General features: G+C 45.7%; 2 protein-coding genes and 1 pseudogene across 4 annotated transcripts; all 3 read left to right on the forward strand.

The window, feature by feature from the left end:
* Nucleotides 1-2,263: 2,263 nt before the first annotated feature.
* On the forward strand, nt 2,264-3,994 carry LOC311032587 (tripartite motif-containing protein 16-like; the record flags this gene model as incomplete). 2 transcript variants are annotated; one of them, XM_084039487.1, is made up of 2 exons in its annotated part: nt 2,294-3,683; nt 3,793-3,934. In XM_084039487.1, coding segments are annotated over 2 exons (1,392 nt in total). In that variant the 3' UTR covers nt 3,795-3,934. The 2 variants fall into 2 exon arrangements, with proteins under 2 accessions (XP_083895614.1, XP_083895613.1); XM_084039488.1 differs by having other exon boundaries at nt 2,264-3,994.
* A 502-nt stretch (nt 3,995-4,496) lies between these two features.
* On the forward strand, nt 4,497-7,672 carry LOC311032583 (nuclear factor 7, brain-like). The gene has a single exon (XM_084039484.1). It carries the CDS (start codon nt 5,474-5,476, stop codon nt 6,866-6,868), a length of 1,395 nt encoding a protein of 464 aa, XP_083895610.1. The 5' UTR covers nt 4,497-5,473; the 3' UTR covers nt 6,869-7,672.
* Nucleotides 7,673-7,935: 263 nt separating this feature from the next.
* Nucleotides 7,936-9,730, forward strand: LOC311008512 (zinc transporter ZIP9-like; annotated as a pseudogene). Its single transcript has 5 exons — nt 7,936-7,995; nt 8,543-8,818; nt 9,079-9,164; nt 9,249-9,383; nt 9,472-9,730. The product of its transcript is annotated as a zinc transporter ZIP9-like (transcript).
* Nucleotides 9,731-23,154: the final 13,424 nt, after the last annotated feature.

Below are 23,154 nucleotides of genomic sequence, written 5' to 3' on the forward strand. Positions count from 1 at the left end.
GCGCCTCAGTTGCCAAGCTGCAACTTGCATTTATTTGTCTCTGTTTTGAAGTAGCCGGTCTCAACGCCACACAGCTGGGCATAAATTATCGGCTGCTCACAAGCTAGACGCTACCCAAAATCAGTAATAGATATGACATGATGATGACCACCAGTAGAGTTTGTCATTGGTATCCTACAGCATGTGAATCTATCTGTATACTTACTTAAGATGAATATTTAGTAGGCTATTGTGTAGGTTTACATTAGGCTAGGCCTACATAATTAACACTTGCAGTAATGTATTTGCTAAATGACAAACAGGCAATACCCAATTGCCTGCAGAAAAAGTAGCCCTGTGCCTTGTTGAAATATAACCAAACAGTCTTATTCATATTGTTGGTCTCTTTTTATTTACCAATTGCAGCATAATGCCTAGAAAGGAGAGGATAAGAAGGGAAAAAGAAAGGGAGCTACAGCAGGCAGCCCAGGGGAGCAGCTCTGTGGGAAATAAAACAATAGCATATAACGTTCAACATGTGCCTGTAATGTTTATTTATTTTTTAAATCTCACACTGCCATAATAAGGCAGCCGTCAGTTCTACATGCCGCATAAAGTGCCCTTATTTTTCACTGAGCACCTGCCCCCCAAAATGTCTGTGCACGCCACTGTGGAGGAATGTGACCAGCTGTATCCTCAGACATGTGAGTAAACTGGGGCTGGATACTGCTCTGTTTTTAACTGATTCTAAGATTTTAAAACTAAATGGGTTTCCTCCTTTTTATCAGGGCGTTTTTAAGTCATGGGCCCTTTTTAATCGTAAAATGTGTGAAAATACTAACTCTCTCCACTGGTTATTACAGGAGCCTCTGATACACGGGAGCAGGCCGGACGTTTGTAGCTTGACGCCCGGGCTGGTGACAAAGCTGTCCAACTCAAAGACTGTGAGCCTGCAGCAGCTGGTGGAGGCTGCAGGGCCGGAGCTGACAGGGGCCGGGGCCCTGGGCCACATCCTGGGCATCCACTCTGTCAGGGTGGCTCAGAAGCTGCTGGAGCTCTGGAGGCACAAGCTCTGTGGGATGGAGAGGAACCTCCTCATACAGTTTGGTCAGGGAGAGGTCATGCCAGACCCCACGGACCCTTTCCCTGAGATCTACCTGAGCCCAGAGTTTGGAGAAGAGACTGGACCCCTGTTAACTGTCACTAGCCCGGGCAAGCTCAGCCTGCACAGAGCCGACAAGGCAACGCTGTATACCAACATTGTCAAATCAGTCAACGGGAAAGGACTGGAAAGTAGGCCCCCCAGAGCTTGGTGCAACAGAGCGGGGTGGGACGGGGCCTGCCCACAGTGTAGGGTTTTATACAAGCCTCCCCTTAAAAAACGGACAGCTGACCTCCAGTGGAGGGGACTTCATGGTGCCATCGCCTCAAATGCCTTTGTCTCAGTTTTAAATCCTGCCGTTTCAAACCAATGTCCTTTCTGTGGCCTAAGAGAGACAGGTTTCCATGTTTTTACTGAATGCCTGAGACTCACAAGCTTTCTTTCTTTTTTAACGTTGGTTTTTAGCTCTTTTAATGTGTTTTTTTCAGAGAGAGTTTTTATTTTTGGTGCAGGATAGAAAAAGACAGATTGTGTCAAATGGCAGCTGATAAACTTCCTATTAGGAGAAGCAAAAATGGCAGTCTACATCAGTCGGAGAAAAAAGGTAGAAGAAAGAGCGGGGCATGAGGCCCTTCCTGTGTTTCTCTGTAACATTAAGTCAAGAATATGTCTAGAGTTTAAGTTTTATAAGACCATTGGGGACGTGGAAAATTTTAAACGGCGGTGGTGCTTCGGTGATTTTATCTGCTCCTTAAAAAATGATGATTTAGTATTTGTACAGTTTTTGATCAGATAAACTCCTCTTTTTATTAACCTTATGCACAAATAGCACTTTATTGATGCATTGCATTTTCTCTGTTGAGATATTGATGAATATTGTATGTATATGTATATATGAATATTGTAAATAAAGTGTTTTTTGTAAAAATAAAAAAAAATCTCTCTCTCTGTCTCTCTCTCTCTCTGTGTCTCTCTCTCTCTCTCTCTCTCTCTCTCTCTCTCTCTCACACACACACACACACACACACACTTCCTTGTTCCCTCCCCTTCAGATCTACTGTGTGTGGACGGGTGTAACCAACATGGCGGTGAAGTGCAGCAGCTGACAGGCCACCTTCACTGCACACACACAGTGTTGTTGAGATCAGACCTCAGACCAGTTTCACTTCTCACTAAGTGAAACTCAGACAGTCGTCGTCGCTGAGAGGTGAAATGGCGCAGAAAGGAGTTCAGCTGGACCGGGAAACCTTCTCTTGTTCCATCTGTCTGGATCTACTGAAGGATCCGGTGATTATTCCCTGTGGACACAACTACTGCATGAAGTGTATTGGAAGCTTCTGGGATGAGAAGGAGATCTACAGCTGCCCTCAGTGTAGACAGACCTTCACACCGAGGCCTGTCCTGCTGAAAAACACCATGTTGGCAGATCTGGTGGAGGAGCTGAAGAAGACTGGACTCCAAGCTGCTCCTGCTGGTCTCTGCTATGCTGGACCTGAAGATGTGGCCTGTGATTCCTGCACTGGGAGGAAACTGAAAGCCCTCAAGTCCTGTCTGGTGTGTCTGGCCTCTTACTGTGAGAAACACCTCCAGCCTCATCATGAATCAGCAGCATTTAAGAAACACCGGCTGGTGGAGCCCTCCAACAAGCTCCAGGAGAACATGTGCTCTCGTCATGATGAGGTGATGAAGATGTTCTGCCGTACTGATCAGCAGTCTATCTGTTATCTCTGCTCTGTGGACGAACATAAAGGCCACGACACAGTCTCAGCTGCAGCAGAAAGGACCGAGAGGCAGAGAGAGCTGGAGGGGAGTCGACTAAACATCCAGCAGAGAATCCAGGACAGAGACAAAGATGTGAAGCTGCTCCACCAGGAGGTGGAGGCCATCAACCACTCTGCTGATAAAGCAGTGGAGGACAGTGAGGAGATGTTCACTGAGCTGATCCGTCTCATGGAGAGAAGACGCTCTGACGTGAAGCAGCAGGTCAGATCCCAGCAGGAAACTGAAGTGAGTCGAGTCGGAGAGCTTCAGGAGAAGCTGCAGCAGGAGATCAGTGAGCTGAAGAGGAGAGACGCTGAGCTGGAGAAGCTCTCACACACAGAGGATCACAACCAGTTTCTACACGACTACCCGTCACTGTCACCACTCAGTGAGTCCACACACTCATCCAGCATCAACGCCCGTCCTCCTCGCCGCTACTTTGAGGACGTGACGGCGGCGCTGTCAGAAGTCAGAGATGGACTACAGGAAGTTCTGACATACAGATGGACAAACGTCTCACTGGCGGGGACTGAAGTGGATGTTTCACTGCCACAACCAGAACCCAAGACCAGAGCTGGATTCTTGAAATATTCACGTGAAATCACACTGGATCCAAACACAGCATACACATATCTGTTATTATCTGAGGGGAACAGAAAAGCAACAAGGAGTCCATTGCAGTCTTATTCTAGTCACCCAGACAGATTCACTGGATGTCATCAGGTCCTGAGTAGAGAAAGTCTGACTGGCCGTTGTTACTGGGAGGTGGAGAGGAGAGGAGGTGAAGTTGGTGTAGCAGTCGCATACAAGAGTATCAGTAGAACAGGAGACAGGCGTCAATGTAAGTTTGGATTCAATGACAAATCCTGGTTGTTATATCGTTTCAACAACAGATATACATTCTTCTACAACTCTGTTCAAACTCCCGTCTCATGTCCTCCGTCCTCCAGAGTAGGAGTGTTCCTGGATCACAGAGCAGGTATTCTGTCCTTCTACAGCGTCTCTGAGACCATGACTCTCCTCCACAGAGTCCAGACCACGTTCACTGAGCCCCTCTATGCTGGACTTGGACTTGGACTTGGAGGCAGTGGTGAGTTCTGTCAACTCAACTAGACTGAAGTCATTTAAGAGTTGAATGATTTCACCTCCTCCTCCTCCTCTTGTCCTCCTTCTCTCCTCTATTTGAATCCCATTAAAAATAAAATAACTGTTTTGCTGATGTTTTCTTTCCAGAATGGTATACAGCTTGAAAATAACACCATTTTTGTTCAAGTCCCTCCTTATTGTGGGTCTTTAAACAGTAACACCAGTACATGTAGCACACGGCCCTCCTCAGACGTGGAGCTTGAGGTGTGTGTGTGTGAGTTTTATTCTGTTGATATTTTTAGTAACTGAGCAGCAGATCTTGTACTTGATGGTGTGAGCGGGAGGTGGACAAAATAACAGGAACAGCTGACGATCTAATGCGACCCAGAACAACAACAACACGCCTCAAATCTCATCATCAGCTTCACAGGAAGCGATCGCTCCGGGTTTAGTTACACTGCCAGGTGTGTTTGTTTTCTCCACCTCCTGTAAGACTTTGTTTGTTTTTGGGACGTCGATCACAGATGCTGAAAAGTTTTATTTTAAAGAGGTTTTTTTATATGAATTATTGATGCTTATGTGATTATGATATTGAATATAAATGATTTCCCCCGAGCTTCGTCGTGTGTCTTTAACTCTCAGATTGGCGGTGCAGATGTTTCCTGGTTGTGGGTTTCATCACACGGGGTTTCCTTTCATCGGGTCCAGGTTTCATCACCTCCTGTGTCGTTAACCGAAGAGCTGATTTCTGAAGTTATTTTTGCAAGGATTTTGTTATTCTGAGGTTGATTGACTTTCCATGCATCACACACACTAACTGTCGGGCTCTTTATGTCCTTTTTGTAAATGTGAAAGGGTTTGTTTTTGCACACATGTAGCCTTGTTTCCTTTTTAATGGGGGACAGACTAAAACACTGGCTCTGCATTCAGTTTAACGTGTGGTATAAGTTAACACTTTATAGATTTTATATTTGCTTTCCCACGTGCAATGTAGAGAATTTGTCCACAAACGTTCTTGGTTCTCCAGCGTCGGTGTGTTTCAGTAACACGTAGCCAAATAAATAACTTCTTTTGCACTTCTCTCAGAAGTATCGGAGCTCTAGTTGGACGTTTGTGACACCGAGAATCCCAAACCGTCCTCCTGAAAGTGGAGCAGGTTTTTTTTTTATTTTGTTTTATCATAGAACAAGTAATAGCCGTTTGTGTGATGGACATTCATGCACCTTTGTTTCCCAGTGAGCAGCAAAGCGCTGTAATCCTTCAGAGCTCCACCTACGTGTGACTCACCTGACACACACCAGGAAATACACCTCACCGAGGGACCATGAGACTCGCTTTCAGACCGACTCTAGACTTCCACTGACAAAGGAGCCTCACAAAGGAATGCTGGGAATTCCAGGATATCTGGACCAACGTCACGAACAGCAGCAGCCGACTTCACAAGCGTTTAGCTAGAAGTGAAAGTGAGTTTGGGGGGGAAGCTTTCCAGAGGAAGGAGTGACACCATCTCTTGTCTGCCGGCTGTGTTTTCGGCTTCGGAGGGAAATGGCTTCTAGATCAGAGGAGGATTTCTGCTGCCCTGCCTGCCACGACATCTTCAAAGACCCAGTCCTCCTGTTGTGCAGCCACAGCTTCTGTAGAGCCTGTCTGCAGAGCTGGTGGACGGCGAAGAAACTCCAGGATTGTCCGGTTTGTCGGACGGTATCTCGATGCAGCGATCCGCCTCGTAACCTGGCGTTGAGGAACCTGTGTGAGACCTTTTTACAAGCGAGGGGTCAGACGACCTCGTCGGGGTCGGGGACGCTCTGCCCTCTGCACTCGGAGAAGCTGAAGCTCTTCTGTCTGGACCATCAGCAGCCGGTGTGCGTCGTCTGCCGGGACAGCAAAATCCACACGGACCACAGGTTCAGACCCGTCGAGGAAGCTGCACAGGATCACAGGGAGGAGCTGCAGAAGTCCCTGAAGGACCTTCAGGACAAGTTGAAGGTTTTCAACGAGGTTCAAACAAACTTAAATCAAATAGAGCAACACATGAAGGTCCAGGCTCGACGCACAGAGACGCGGATTAAAGAAGAGTTTGAGAAGCTTCATCAATTTCTGGAAGAGGAAGAGGAGGCCAGGGTGGCTGCACTGAGGGAGGAAGAGGAGCAGAAGAGCCAGGTGATGAAGGAGAAGATGGAGGCTCTGAGCAGAGAGATAGCAGATCTCTCAGACACGGTCAGAACCACGGAGGAGCAGCTGAGAGCCGAGGACGTGTCATTCCTGCACAACTACAAGGCGGCGTTGGAACGAATCCAGCGGCGCCCCCTGCTGGAGGATCCGCAGCCACTCTTCGGGGCTCTGATCGACGTGGTGAAACATCTGGGCAACCTGACCTTCAGCATCTGGGACAAGATGAAGGACATGGTGTCCTACAGCCCCGTGATTCTGGACCCGAACACCGCCAATCCAGAACTGGTCCTGTCGGAAGATCTGACCAGCGTGAGACACGGTAAGATCCAGCAGCTCCCCGAGAACCCGGAGAGGTTTGCGTACTGGGATTCCGTCCTGGGCTCGGGGTTCGACTCGGGGACTCACAGCTGGGACGTGGAAGTGGGAGACAACAAAGACTGGGAGCTGGGGGTGATAGCGGAGTCGGTTTGTAGGAAAGGATTTGTGGGGTCCACGGTGTGGAGCTTAGACTTCAATGACGTCGTCTACAGAGCGTACTCCCCGGCAGATAAATACACCGATCTGCCCCTCAGGGAGAAGCTCCAGAAGATCAGAGTTCAACTGGACTGGGACAAAGGAGAGCTGTCGTTTTCTGATCCAGATACCAACACACACATACACACCTCCACACACACGTTCACCGAGAAACTGTGTCCGTACCTCTGCACCAGGACGGCCCTCACTCTGAAGATACTGCCTCTAAAGGTCTCTGTAACAGTGCAACATTAATTTGTGAGATGGCAATAGACAATAGTTTGCACTGCAATTATATAATGGATGATGGTCTGGATTCATCTAGTATCATGTCACGGCATTCCATTTGAGTACATGATCTACATTTGTCAGTCTGACGGTTGCAATGATTTCCAGTAGTCTTTTTCTAACTCCAAGTGTTCGTGATGAATCCTTTTTATTTCACATTATCTTCGTAAACTCTGTATAGACGGTGGGACTTGTGGTTTTTTTCAACAGCCAAACACTTTCTAATAGAAGTTCTCAGCTTGTTTCTAGATTGTAATGGTAACACAATGTCTCTGCGTTGTCAGAACTGTCAACACTTAGAATGTGTTTGTCTGTTTGTTTGCCTTTTTATAGTTTAGCATTTTCTGTTTTTCTAGATAGGAAGAGTAATAATAGCAGATGTCATCATTTGACAGTTTCATTTTATTATTCTTTCCAAAGAGCCGTCAGTACAACAGATCCATCACAACCCCCCTCCCCCCAGCTCTTTGAACAATAAATCTTTATTTCATCAAGTTTGTTGACAATAAGTGTTGCTTTTTAACTAGAGTCACATAAAACAATGAAATGATAAAGGAATAGTATGCACAACAACACAATTAACCATTTATACAGAAAACAATACAATAAATGCAACATCAACAATTAACCACACAAAAAAACACCAACATGTCTTTAATATGAAGTGTTTCTGTTTAAAATGTTATCACCACTACACAGTTTGTTTATTCCAGCTCTGAGCAACTCCTTCATTTTCTTTGTGCATCGCATTGTGAGAAACCAGTGAATATGAACGGCAGCTAAACATTAGGATATCTAGTATGCATGCTGTCTGCATACTTCTCCAGTGTGAGCACACTTCATACTCAGAATAGCACCTTTGTGTGCATTATTATATTATTATATTACTTTTGGCTGCTCAAAGAGGTAAAATGATCTAATAACTGACAACACAGGTAACAGGTTTTTTTCTCGTTCCTGTCCTGTCGTGGAAACACTGTTTCTCAAGCTCTTATGATGCATTACTATAGTTGAGGCTGGAAGAATGGAGGTCGATGATTGGAGGACCAGATCTGATGGGGCGGGCCTGTGCAGTTCTCAGTGTCCAACACTGGGTGCTGCTGTTCGTCCTCCTCCTGCTGTTCCTCCTCCTCCTCCTGCTGTTCCTCCTCCTCCTCCTACTGCTGCTCCTCCCCCTCCTCCTGCTCCTCCTCCTCCTCCTGCTGTTCCTCCTCCTCCTCCTGCTGTTCCTCCTCCTCCTCCTGCTACAGTGGTGTTCAAGGAAACCTCGAGGTGTGACGTGGAAGGCAGAATGGCACGCAGGTACTGTGGTTTGCAACAAGTGACACGGTGAGAACAGACTGTCAGCTTCCAGCAGAAGCGACGATAAGATGTAGCACATCATCACTTGTGAAGAAGAAGGAGGAGGAGGAGGAGAAGGAGGAGTTTCTCTTCTTTTGTTGTGTTGTTGGAGGATGTTGTTGACGTTCTTGTGAATGAGCACCAGTGTTTATTAGCATGGAAATCTGAGAACTCGCTCCAGCTATTGTATGTCAAATTGAAATATTGTTATTAGAATATTCATAATTCTATAATTACACAATAAATATAATACAATCATGATATATATGGTATTGATTTAAATCTGGTGTGGCTCCACAGAGGAGCCTGCGGTTCGTGTCCATCCTGGGGGCATGACTCCTGTGTGGGACAGCGCTGGCATCACCATCCCTGAGGGAGTGGGCTTACTGGGAGAGTCGTGGAGAGGTGAGCCGAGCCTTCCTCACCTCATCCTTCATCATCGGGGTCTCTTTGACTTTCAGGTTCATCCTAATGTTCGTAGTGGATCAGATCGGAAGTTTCTCTCAGACCAGGCGACTCGATTGTCCAACAGTGTGGGCATCACGGCCACTTTGGGGCTGGTTATTCACGCTGCAGGTAACTTATACAGCATTTATTATACTGCTTTATTGTATGTTTTCATGAATTCCAGCCAACAATGTCCTGGAGTTCATTTCCTCATGTGATCTCATGTGATTTGTTCCAAGTGCCCTACTTTTCCTCACACACCCGTTCTTTGTGAAAAACTTGGCGTGCAGACAGACACATCAAATGACTCTCATCCACCAGTTTGATGTAAATGTAGTTTATTTAGATTGTTGAGCCCATGAATCTGATTGTTGGTGTTTGCATTGTAACTGATGGATTCGCTGTGGGTGCAGCTGTGGCCACGGGTCAAGTGACGGTGCAAGTTGTAGTATTTTTAGCAGTGATGCTACACAAGGTGAGTTTCCCTGACAGAACATTTCATTGAAGGATGTATAGAAGTATGTAAGGAGATGGAATAGAGATGGTCTCTTATCTATAGGCGCCTGCAGCTTTTGGTTTGGTCTCTTTTTGGATGCATGCTGGCCTTGAAAAGACATACATTCAGGGACATTTGTTGGCCTTTTCAGCTGCAGCACCTCTACTTGCCGTCCCCACTTACTTCATATTACACACAGTAAGAAAGCACCCTTCAGCAATCTTGGGTCTTTTTTCCTCCAGTTTCAACTTGGGCGTTATTTGATCCGTTGTGTTTGCGTCTGCAGTCTGGCTGCTCGTCTCAGAACCAGCTCATTGCGACAGGTGTGGGATGCTCTTCTCGGCCGGACTTTCCTCTACGTGGCCACGGTGCATGTTCTCCCCGAGGTCAGCAGCAGCAAGACAGGCCTTCCCCCCTCGGACCACGAGCAGCACACCGGGGCCGAGGCCCACCACCGGCAACACCTGGGGCTCCTGGAGAGCCTCACTCTGGTCCTCGGGATCGGGATCCCCATGCTGCTGGCCCTCGGGCTGCATGATGACTGATTGAATCATTGAAGAATCATCTAAAAGAATCATATCTGCCAAATATTGTACACATCTGTGGTTTCCAAGCAGGTACTCCCAGTTGCAGATGCTTCATTGAATCTTTGCCTATGACACTTCAGGAACCTCTCTATTTGTCGGTTCCCTCTTTGTAGTTTACGGGAAGTAAAACCATGTTTGCTCATTCTGCGTAATGTTCCGCTCTTTTTAGTTGATTTCTTATTTGCACACACAACACATGCTTTGAGGTAAAGTAGACAACCACCGGTGTGAATTACAGATAAGAACACAAAAAGGTATTTTACAATTTATTTAATTTACAGATTAATTTACAAAATATACAATATACAATTAATTTACAGAAATATATAAACAGAAAAAACAAGTGGCTAGAACTGCGCTGCCAGCTGAAATGCCATTTTGGTTAACTCTTCCAAGTTTTCAAAGCCAAAATTCTGGATTTCCTCCAAGAATGCGAACTCTGCACATAAGTCGGAGGAGAGGCAGGGGAGCTCAGTCACAGGTGTGTAGGAGGTGGAGGGCTCAGCCACAGGTGTGTAGGAGGTGGAGGGCTCAGTCACAGGTGTGTAGGAGGTGGAGGGCTCAGTCACAGGTGTGTAGGAGGTGGAGGGCTCAGTCACAGGTGTGTAGGAGGTGGAGGGGTCAGTCACAGGTGTGTAGGAGGTGGAGGGCTCAGTCACAGGTGTGTAGGAGGTGGAGGGCTCAGTCACAGGTGTGTAGGAGGTGGAGGGCTCCTCCACACCGTTTTGCTGTGGGAGCACACGCTGCTTCTTGGCTGGCTTGGTCTCCTCCCCAGATGCAGAAGCTGCAACAAACAAAAACACTGATCAATCCACTAAGACTTGTTAACACGTGGTAAAAGGTGCTGCTTCCTATTCTCTCTATTTTGAACGTTCTAACATCGTCCAACATGATCCCTCATTGAGTTTACATCCTATTTGACATCCACAGACATATTGACTTACCTTCAGCCTTTCTGGCAGCGTTGCTCCTTTCCCTCTTCCTCTTTTTGCCCTACACAAAAAACCAACACATTAGACTTTGGATCGCCATGAGCCGATACAAACATAAGATTTGTTTCAGTGCCTTTTTGTTCACAAGCTCTCGTGCGCCGGTGTTTAATGTATGAGTTGTACGTCAGCAGAATGTACATACGTAATTGTTGGTGGAGGACCAGTTTGGGTGGAGTTGTGCGTGGAGGCCCTTCTCCCTGTCTGCCTCTGCATAATATGTGGCCTGCTCCTCTCTGGAAAGCGACTTCCACTGTGGAGAGACGACAACACACTGTCAGCACACACCGCGACACACAACTACAGGTCGCATGAACACAAACGTATTAGCAGCTGTATTAATATGCACACGGAATCACATGAATGAGAGCCGGGGTCCCACAGACCCCCACGGTGCATCTGAGCAAACACACTCACCCTCTGCCCCAGGACACTGTTAACTGCAGAGCTCCCACGGCTCTGCAGTTCAGCGGTACAGTGTGGCCTCTGCTCCTTCATGAATATCATGAATGCGTTGGGCGGCTTCTTCACGTAAGGACGATCGTCCTGCTCGTCTGCACGCTTTCTCTTGCTGTGGAAAAACAGGGAAAGAAAAGAACAACTTTAGAGAGAGAACGTTAAAATGAGCAAGAATAATACAAGACTTCCTGTTCTGTGTCGTGCCATTAAAAAAAGTCTGATAATTATATGAATGCAAATCATCTTGGTGGACAAATAACACCTGCAATCAAACAACAGCTGCAAGAAATTCAATATAAGGTGGATGTTGTACATTTTGACCAAAGTGGACTTACTTTGATGATGATGGAGGAGGAGGAGGAGGAGGAGGAGGAGGAGGAGGAGGAGGAGCTGCAGAGGCAGGAGTAACATAGCCGTACAGGACTTTTCCATTTCTACACACAGAGAGACGGAGACACGTTAGTTGTGTTAGGTGTGTGTGTGTGTGTGTGTGTGTGTGTGTGTGTGTGTGTTACTTACGTGAATCCAATAGGAATCAGCCTCTTCAACACCTCATCAGACAGACGCACCACTGGAAGGTTCAGCTGGAGACAAACACACACAGAGCAGCTGGTTAGACATCCTGACGGTTGTACTGGATTGTATTTGATTCATTTAAACATTAGCCTCATAGAAAACAAGGAGAGATGCAGTGCACCAGGTTTCAGCAAACCAGGTATTTTTAACCTCTAGTCCCTGCATGTTGGTGGAACAATACATTAATAACAATTTCATGTAAAATTAGTATAAAAACCTAAATCAGTTCATACATTGTTTATTCATCCTAACAAATACATTAATCTGAACTAAGACTGTACAGCCTCATCTTCTAAATCCTTCTAAAATGTGTTTTCTATTGGAGTTTGTACAGGACACAAATGATCCGTCTAATATCTTTTTGATGAAACGTTTGGTCTGTGGGATTTCAGAAAACAGTCAAAGAAATGCCCATCACACATTCACGTCTTCAAACTCCCTTTTTGGTCTGACCAGAGTCCAAAACCACAAAATGCTCATCTGTTTTTAATGCAACTCTTCTGCTAACTGTCCCTAACCTCTACTGGGTATCTTACCGGTGCCTGGCTATGTAGAGGAGGGGGTGGAGGAGAAGGAGGAGGAGAAGGAGGTGCTGTCAGGTTCATTTTTAATCTGAATGCAACGTGTAACCTGTGACAAAGATGGACAAGAAGCTGACGTTGAGACACTTTTATTGGATGTAAAATCAGGATCAGGATAAATACTGATTTTGAGCAGTTTTGCTGATGATACTTTTAACAAATGTGCTCAGAGAGATATCAGTAATAATATCAACGTGATGAGATGTTTTAAATCCGACTGTGTGTGAACGCAGCACACGTTTCATCACGTGTCACCTCTGTACTTACGATACGAGTGACTGGCGGCTCTATTCGCGCTCAAGTATCGACTTTCCAGGACGAGAAACAAAGACGTCTAGTCTGAGTCTGGTCTGCTGGCGGTCTGATCTCCAATCCTGCCCGCGTTATTGGCTGTGAGGTGTGGCTGACGTCATTCTGTGTTATGGTTCAAATCCACGTGCGTTCTATCACGTTAACAACACGAAGACAACGCGTTGTTATGGACGCCATCCAGTTCAAATAAACACACGTGAATTCTAACACGTTAACAACACGTAGACAACAAGTCCATTATATCCTGCATCCTATCCATATCATATATGATTTATTCATGTGAAATTAGTTTGTTATTATTATTATCATTATCATTATTATTAGTATTAGTAGTAGTTTTAGTAGTACTTCTACTAGTAGTAGTAGTATAGTTGGCCTTACAATACACCTTCATTTCATAGAAAAACAAAAAATGAATGAGGTGAATGAAAAAAGTCCAAACACTCAGTTTAAAAGCATAGTTCATGATCAATACTTCAGAATTTCATTTGTTGACAACGAGATCCATAAATCCTGAAATCACTGTCTGACAAAATCTTTCCTCCAGTGTTGAACTTCATCACATCAAGATTAAACAACCATCATCACCACCAGAAGAGAATGTTTTCTTCTGCATTAACAAAGCCCGACCCTAACCCACTAACCCTGGTTTTTCTTTAAATATTTCAAGATATTCCTAATTTTAGGGCTGCACGGTGGTGTAGTGTGTAACACTGTGGCCTCACAGCGAGAGGAAGACTCAGACAACAACAACAACAGCTTGAGAAACCAGTGTATGAACGGCAGCTAAACATTAGGATATCTAGTATGCATGCGGTCTGCATACTTCTCCAGTGTGAGCACACTTCATACTCAGAATAGCACCTTTGTGTGCATTATTATATTATTATATTACTTTTGGCTGCTCAAAGAGGTAAAATGATCTAATAACTGACAACACAGGTAACAGAACAGGTTTTTTTTTTTTCTTGTTCCTCTCCTGTCGTGGAAACACTGTTTCTGCAGTTCTCAGTGTCCCGACACTGGGTGCTGCTGTACCTCCTCCTCCTCCTGCTGTTCCTCATCCTCGTTTTGCTGCGGTTTTTACTGCTGCTCCTCCTCCTGCTTTTCCTGCAGTTCCTCCTGCTCCAGCTCCTCCTCCTTCTGCTCCTGCTCCTCCTACTGCTGCTGTTCCTCCTCCTTGTTTGGGCTCGGATTCATTCCACTGTTGTTCAGACTCTCCGAGGTTAGTGTTTCTCTTTGTTTGTTGTATTGTTGGAGGATGTTGGTAACGTTCTTGTGAATGTGTTGCATGGGTAAAGTAAGATTTAATTGTGCCTTTTTAGATCCCAGTGTGTTTTTAATTAACAAATATTTCTGATTCTAGTGTGTAGTTTCCGCTTGTGTTTTATTGCATGTCGCATTCTGGGATTGTATAATGCTTTTATTCTGAAAAGCCCATACGGATATCACTCCCCACGGCGTAATTGCCAGCACCTGTGGCGCGTCAAATTGGCGGACTTTAAATTAGCTTCCAGAGGAAACCGACGAGGGGAACGGGTCATTCGGAAAGGGCAGGAAATCGAAGCAGAAACGGAGGGAGCGTGTTGTAGGGCGGTGTTATACAGCCTAGAGCTTCCCTGGCGGCACAGATGTATGTACTTGCTTCAGGTAACATGCCTCAGTCCTGTTAGTTGCACAGCCTGTGAATACATGTTACTGAGAGACACAGCTCGACTCTGTCTGTTATTTATGCACCTACACTTGTAACATGGTGTCAGAAGCTGTACCGGAACCCAGAGTGCGTGTGACTTTGCCTGTCGCTGGAACAGCATGCGTTTATTTGTTTTGATAGGCTTGTTAGACGTTTCAGTTAGCCTGCTAGCATTAGCATCGCGTCAAGGCGATGGCTTCCAACATTCCGCCACCAGAGCGCATGAAGATGACCAAGGATCTTCACAGTGTCATACTCACACAAGTGCTGTTCTTATTGTTTCATTTAGCCTGGAGTCACTTTTTGGTTTATTGCTCTTATTGCTATCATTTTATTATATTTTACTCTGCTATTTAATAAGAACGAGAAACGCACAATGACTTGAAGTTACAGGAAACGGACACTGGGTGGCAGCACTTACCTGCAGCGTTACTGGCGCTCTTTACAGCGCATCCCGGAAGTGAGGCTCCTCTGAAGGATTTGGAGAATGAGCCGTAGTGGTCCTGTTTCACTTACTGTTGTCCTGTGTTTCCAGGTTGGTTATTAACTTGTTATCTGACTTAAGATGTTCATAAGCTCCTATGAATCCCCGGTGATGTGGGGTCATGAAGCTAGAAGCTCGTCAAGTGTGTAAACCAACTAAAGTGCCAACGTACGTGACTATTGTAGCGCTAAAATGGCGTCTGTCACCATAGCCGATTATGTTTATTTTCTTTTGGCTCCTCACCATTTGTGGGACAATGCTGTATGTGTAAAACAAAAGTGTGTATGGTACATCATTTGAAATGGGCGTTTGTGGGCTATCATGAATGGAAATTATTATATGTGGAGTGTGTCATTGTGGAAGCTGTAAATGTGGAAGCTAATGCTAATGTGCAGGTTAAGACCATCTACGGCTACGGTTCGAGAGTTCGCGGGTTAAAGCGGCAAGCTATGGGCCAGCCATGTTTATTATTTCGGTTTGTGTTCATGCAGTGTAAATGTGAGATAGTTAACCTGCAGCAGAGATTCATTCTGTTGTATTAAGTGAACACTTAATGTAGATTAATGTACAGCTATTACTCTTTTGATGAGAGGATAGGGACTGATCTGTGTTAAAAGGAGAAGTGATTACATGATAGATGATAGGCTGATGACATGATGAAGGGAAAATGTTTATCTTTGGTTTAATACACATTTTGATGAAGTCTATTTCTTCAGAAATACAAAGAATATTAGACATTTATGGGAATGTCATTCAAATGTGGTTCATATACCAGTGCTTTAATGCAAACCAAAATAACAGGAATAATCTATGATTGCAGTTAAATGTTTAATATGAATGTGAGAATAAAGATAATCCAAAGGGTTTGGAGAATGGGCAGTAGTAGTCCTGTTTCACTTATTGCTGTCCTGTGTTTCCAGTCAGGATTATCTGTCAGCGGGGGCCTAGCCGGGACCCGCTACAACAGCAACTGGGTTAAATTTCGCTCAGAGTTTGAGGATTATTTGCTCGCAACCGGGATCGACAAGGCAGAGAAACCGGTGCAGGCAGCAACGCTCAGGAGGCTAATAGGGAAGGACTGCCATCATCTTTACAAGCACAACCTGGGTTTCACAGCGGAAGAGCAGAAAGACACGGGAGTGATACTCAACAAACTGGGGCAATACTTCACACCCATCAGAAACGTCATCTTTGACAGGTATGTTTTTGGCAACCTTAAACAAGAGGAAGGAGAACCTGGTAGATGCTTTTGTCACAAGACTGAGGGAGAAAGCTGCCACATTTTAAGAACTTTAAGAGACAAGCTCATTAGGCTTGTGCTTGGAATAACTGATGAGGGTGCCAGACGACGCATGCTAAGACAGAAGGAACTTAAGTTGGAGGGGGCTATTGACATTGGCCGTGCAGTGGAGATGCTGGACAGTAGGGCTAAACGATATGGACAAAATGTCATATCTCGATATTCATGCCAGATATCTCGATAAATACGATATGATTACGGGTTCGGTGAAAACCAAATATTTTTCAGAAAAATAAAAACATCATAATACAAAACAATGTGGAAACTGCAGTTTTATTGATGCTAACTTACTGCCAGTCATCAACATTAACATAAAGTCACCAATCAAATAAAAAATCAAACATTTTAGACCGTCTACACGGGAACCATGACTTTTGCAATGTGGTATGTTATAGAGTCTGTAATGTCTTTATGTCTGGTGGACGCCGACTCATACGGTGTAACGCTACTGAACGCATTGCAATACACGCCGAACACGACCTGCACAACACCCCGCTCTGGTTGACATCATCGTTATTGAATCCAAAATACCTCCAAATAATGGAGGATGATTTATGTTTCGACACCAAATCAGATTCGGCACCGCCACCGGCCGCATTATCTTCCGCACTCGTCTCACTTTCCTCTCTTTCTTTTTGATTTCCCCGCTTGTATGTCGTGTCTGCGTCTCCGTCTCCCTCGCTCCCGCGGCGGGAGTCCCGCCCTCGTATGTTCGTCATTGGTTAGCTTCAGCTGTCGATCCACAGCAAGCATGAAATAAGGTTTGTGGTTGGCTGGCCATAGCGGTGCATTCAAGTACAATCGTAAAAATGAAGTTCATTGTGACCGCCAGAGCTTTACATGCAGGGCGAGCGCGGGGGAAATCTATATCGTTTATATCGTTGCTTTTTCGATATTAATATCTAGAATGTTCATATCTCGATAACGATACGATAACGATATATTGTTATCGAGATATGAACATCAATCAATCCATGTCACTCGGCAGTAGGGCTGGGCTATATGGACCAAAAGTAGGGATGCTCGGATCGATCGGCCGCCGATCATTATCGGCCAATATGGATATTTTTTTTTTTTTTTTACCCGAGACCGTTTTACTGCGCCTGACGCAGTGTGGGAATTTCACGACGGCCACGAAGCCTGTCAAAGTTCCAGTGTAAACGGCGCTTGTGACGCTTGGTGAGCTTTTATGGACTTACAGCCCCCCTTGTGTGCATAGTCGGCTCGTCCCGTGTCTGTGGATCAGAGCGCTGTATCACCAGCGAATGCCTCGCACAGATTCGGCGGCACACAGAAGAGGATGTGTGTCTTCAAACACTCAAGTCGGTGGTGCTGGGGGGATGGCCAGGACACAAAGAGGAGAGTCCCAGGGCCATCGGAGAATAGGCTACTGGGCCATCAGGGATGAAATTAGCACACAGGACGGTGTGCTTTTTAGGAGCCAGCGCGTCATCATTCCAAAAGCTATGTGTTCTGAGATGCTGAGACAGATCCACTACAACCACGTGGGGGGGGGGGCCTGCGATACTCTACTGGCCTAATATGCAGGGGGAAATTAAAGACTGTGCAGCAGTGCTCTGTGTGCAACGAGTATGCACATGAACAACAGAAGGAGACAATGTCACACCCGCTCCCCACACGTCCCTGGCAGCTGGTGAGCATTGACCTGTTCAGCTACACAAGGCAGGACTTCCTGCTCATGGTGGATCACTATTCTGACTTCTGGGAGATTGATCTACTCCCAGACCTGGCAGCAGAAACAACTATCTATCAACTATCCCTGACCGGGTCATTTCTGAATGTGGAGGTCAGTTTGACTGTGGAGAGTTTCAAGCGTTTGCGAGGGAGTGGGGCTTCGAACATGTCATGTCCTCCCCAAGGCACCCGAAGGCAGGTATGAGCTGCTCTTCTCCCTGTGGCCGACCAGCTGCTGGAGCCTCAGGTCATCACCGGGGTCACTGACAAGCTGAGAATGAAGCATCAATCCGCAAAGCTGATGTATGACAGATCTGCAAGGGATCTTCCGGAGCTGGACATAGGCCAGCCCATCAGGATGAAACCGCTTCCAGGTGACGGGACGGGTCGATGGAGGAGAGGTGTATGCCTGCAGCAGGTGGGGCCGCGGTCGCCATCATCAACGTGGAAGGAACCGCCTATCGTCGCAACAGAGTTGATCTCGGACCAGCGGAGTGGCACTTCCACAGCCCTCAGCCCACACAGAACGGCCACCTGAGCAGCCTGGGGACACAGGTGCAGCTGTAGAGGGCCATGCGGGCAGGGGCAGCACGGAGGAAGTCGTCAGCAGCCCTGCATCATCTTCGAGGTCGTCGGCCCCGAGGTCACCGCCATCTTCCCCACAGGCTGTGACCAAACCATGCCATGAGTTACAGGTCCACACACACACAAACACACACAGGACAGTGGACTATATATATAGTATTTTGGTTTAAAAAAAAAAAAAGAAGATAAGAAACAGAAGATGGGATGTTCACTTCGAATGTTCTGATTCGACTATTCTGTTTGTTTTCTTCTGCAAAAGTTCTGATGGGTATTGAATTTCTCTCTCTTCCTGATAGGCTATTTCCTTTGCACTATTTTGATGTTGTTGTTCGGTGTTGTATTCTGCTTAAAGCTCTAGTCTATGATTTGAAAAAAGCTCCCCCCCACACACACACACACACCCCTCCCCTCTGTGCTCCTCAGAGCTCTATCGTTCTCCCCTCGCAGCCTCCCACCTCCCTCTTGTTTTATGAAAATAGTTCACCGAAATGTGTTTCTGAAAACATTTTAGGTAAGCAATAAGCGATGCAGTTGCTGAATTTGTCTTTATTTGAGATTGACAACGAGACCTTGCGGGCGGCGGCGCCATCTCTGGAAACTCGCCGCTCCGCGCCGGCATTACACGGCTCCTTACATAGACAATGAATGGGAACATTCCCTCCGCTGATGAGCTCGGGCAGGACGTTGTTTAGTTTCCGGTGTGTCCGGGACTTCCACAACATGTACCATGCAGTAATAGTGTTTATTACGGCCATGAATGATGAAACATTATAGGTGTAAATGCAGCGGGTGCCGGTCGGATTCCTCTCACACCCTGACTGTAGAACATCCCCGATCCCAAACTGCTCGGCGATCGCTCGCCACAATCCCGGATGGCTACTATTGGCTAAAGTTTGGCTCAAATGAAAAATAGGAGACTAGAGCTTTAAGAAAGGGTTCTGCTGTAGGGCGGTGTTATACAGCCCCCCCTGGCGGCACAGCCTGTGAATACACGTTACCGAGAGACACAGCTCGACTCTGTCTGTTATTTATGCACCTACTCTTGTAACAGAACGGACCAAGTGGGAAGAGCAGGAAGCCGAAGCAGGAACAGAGGGGACCGATCGCAGCAGCCACGCCAGAGCCAGAGCCAGGGACGAAGTGTTAGAAAGCCCCGTGAAGAAGCGGGCAGAGTGATACTCTTCCACGTGAGGAGCGATCTATGACTAAGCGTGAGCGCCCCGATTGTGTGCTGCAGCCCCTGCCTTTGCAGATAAGACTCTAGACTGCTTCATTAGACTCCCTCGGCTCTCAGCTCTTAGCTTCCCTCATTTTAATGCCCTTTTATTATTTGTCTTACCATTTTTAGTCTCTTACCCGTGTTTTAACCTGTTTTTATTCTGTAATAAACATCAGCGTTTCTGCTCTAGCATCGGTGGTCTTCTTGGTTTTAGCAACTGCTCTCTCGCCTGATTTTAAACCATAGTCATTTTGAATACACCTTTTTATGAAAATAACAAATGCACACTAGCAGCCTCCACAATAGCACCAGTGTTTATTATCATGGAAATCTGAGAACTCGCTCCAGCTATTGTGTGTCAAATTGGAATATTATTATTAGAATATTTATAATTATATAATTCCACAATGAATATTATACAATTATGACTGTATATATTTAAATCTGGTGTGGCTCCACAGAGGAGCCTGCGGTTCATGTCCATCCTGGGGGCAGGACTACTGTGTGGGACAGCGCTGGCCATCACCATCCCTGAGGGAGTGGGCTTACTGGGAGAGTCGTGGAGAGGTGAGCCGAGCCATCCTCACCTCACCTCATGACATCAGCGATGAAGCACAAGCTGTTCTTCCTTGTCTTTTATGTGGATTTACTTAAAAAAAATCAAATCCTTCTCTCTGCAGCATCCTCCCCCCTCATGTGCCATCCAGTCTGAACAATACAAATGCAAGGTCCACAGAGACGGACCGTCCACCTCAGTTCATCATCGGGGTCTCTTTGACTTTACGGGAAGTAACATGTTTGCACGTTCTGCTTAATGTCTTACTCTTTTGTAGTTTTTAGTTTATTTCTTATTTGCACACACAAGACATGTTTTGAGGTAGACAACCACCAGTGTTGATTACATATATGGACACAAGAATGTATCTTATAATTTATTTAATTTTCAGATTTATTCACAAATATATACAATGTAACAGAAAAAAACATTTACAAGTGACATGTTTGAAAACAGTTTTGGAAACAGTGTCTATTCGACATTTACAAATGGTAACAGCTCTCTTATCTGCAACCCATTGGCTGTTGAAGCGTTCATTGTTGGGGTGTAGTGTGTCATGCTGGATCAACAATACAAGTCTGTGCTCACAGAGCGGAGCAGGGCTTTACATAACATTTCATTAACATTCTATAAAATAAACAATTTCTGCACAAACTGTCAGAAACCGTCTCAGGGAAGCTCAACTGCATGCTCGTCGTCCTCATCGGGGTCTTGACCTGACTCCAGCTCGTCGCCGTAACAGACTTGAGTGGGCAAATGCTCACATTCGATGGCGTCTGGCACGTTGGAGAGGTGTTCTCTTCACGGATGAATCTCGGTTTACATTGTTCAGGGCAGATGGCAGACAGCGTGTGTGGCGTCGTGTGGGTGAGCGCTTTGCTGATGTCAATGTTGTGGATCGAGTGGCCCATGGTGGTGGTGGGGTTATGGTATGGGCAGGCATCTGTTATGGACGAAGAACACAGGTGCATTTTATTGATGGCATTTTGAATGCACAGAGATACCGTGATGAGATCCTGAGGCCCATTGTTGTGCCATACATCCATGAACATCACCTCATGTTTCAGCAAGATAATGCACGGCCCCATGTTGCAAGGATCTGTACACAATTCTTGGAAGCTGAAAATGTCCCAGTTCTTGCATGGCCAGCATACTCACCGGACATGTCACCCATTGAGCATGTTTGGGATGTGCTTGACCGGCGTATACGACAGCGTGTACCAGTTCCCACTAATATCCAGCAACTTCGCACAGCCATTGAAGAGGAGTGGACCAACATTCCACAGGCCACAATTGACAATCTGATAAACTCTATGCGAAGAAGATGTGTTGCACTGCATGAGGCAAATGGTGGTCACACCAGATACTGACTGGTTCTGAGTCCCCAGACCCCCAATAAAGCAAAAAAATGCACATTTCAGGGTGGCCTTTTATTGTGGACAGTCTAAGGCACACCTGTGCACTAATCATGATGTCAGATCAGCATCTTGATGTGGCACACCTGTGAGGTGGGATGGATTACCTCAGCAAAGCAGAAGTGCTCACTATCACACATTTAGACTGATTTGTGAACAATGTTTGAGAGAAATGGTAATATTGTGTATCTGGAATGAATTTTAGATCTTTAAGTCCATCTCATGAAAAATGGGAGCAAAAACAAAAGTGTTGCGTTTATATTTTTGTTGAGTGTACGTATGTGTGTGTATTGTTGTAGTCTTATCTGTCATAAACTGTAAGAGAGGAGAGCTGTGACCCCGGGTCAGATCGGCTCATGCAGGTTTCGTTTTCAGAAAACAGACGTGGAAGGAAGAGAGTCAGATTCATATAACTTATATGCTCTTTTACAAGATGATTCTTTCTAGGTTTAAAACATGGATCTATAAAAAAGACTAGTTAATATCTATGCTTGAAAGATCTCAACGTAGTAAAGTAAATTACTCCTATTCTCCTCTGCCTTCTAGGAAAATGACGGATCCTGGTGGTTCATCTCAGGTGAGTGTCATATCATTTAAACAATGAACCCATTTAGCATATTAAGTTGTTGCATTTTGTGTTATGAGACATTGACTTGCCATAACAAATTGAAAAATAGTATTGTATTTTAATTTCCAGTATCCATCACTCAGTCAACACCCACATTTATAACATTTGTTATTTCCTCCTGTCTAGGCAATGTTGCTTGACCATATCCTGAACAGGCTTTACAACCGGCTGTCAGGCTGGCTTGAAAGGGCCCCTCAAGATTATGATTTTCTAGAGTTCACCATTTCTCAGGAGCTTGTCATACTCAGCGCGTGTTCTGGCCAGCTTCAGATACCGCAGAATATTTTCAGTTTGTTAACAGAATTGCACGCCCTTGTGGCTGCTATAAATGAACAAGATCAAGTTGTAGCAGTTTCCCTGGAGAGAGGACAGATTGGTCGCCCTAGACTTATTTTAAGCGAGGAATATGTGTCTGAGCTTCTTAGTATGGGGTTATCAGTAACCTGTATAGCCCATCTTCAAGGGTTTTCCAGGTGGACACTCCAGAGACGGATGACAGAGTGGGGTCTCTCTGTTAGGGGTCTATACAGTACGTTATCAGATGAGGAGCTAGACAGCTTGATCTCAGATATCCACACCACCAACCCAAATGCCGGATACCGGATGGTGATGGGACTGCTACGGGCACAAGGACATCGCGTGCAGTGGCGCCGGATCCGTGCATCAATGCATAGAGTCGACACTTTGGGGGTTGTGACAAGGATGTCTGAGTTGCGTTGTGTGGTGCGCAGGTCATACTGTGTCCCAGGCCCCAGATCCCTGATGCACATAGACACCAACCACAAACTTATACGGTTAGTTTTTTGTCTAATACCACCCCATTCAAGGGCTTATTGTAAATGTACAAGATAAATGGTTCCATGGTTATACTTGTTTTACCCCCATCTACA

Source organism: Eutrigla gurnardus (genome assembly GCF_963514095.1).
Source record: "Eutrigla gurnardus genome assembly, chromosome: 22".
In the NCBI taxonomy this organism is placed as follows: Eukaryota; Metazoa; Chordata; class Actinopteri; order Perciformes; family Triglidae; genus Eutrigla; species Eutrigla gurnardus.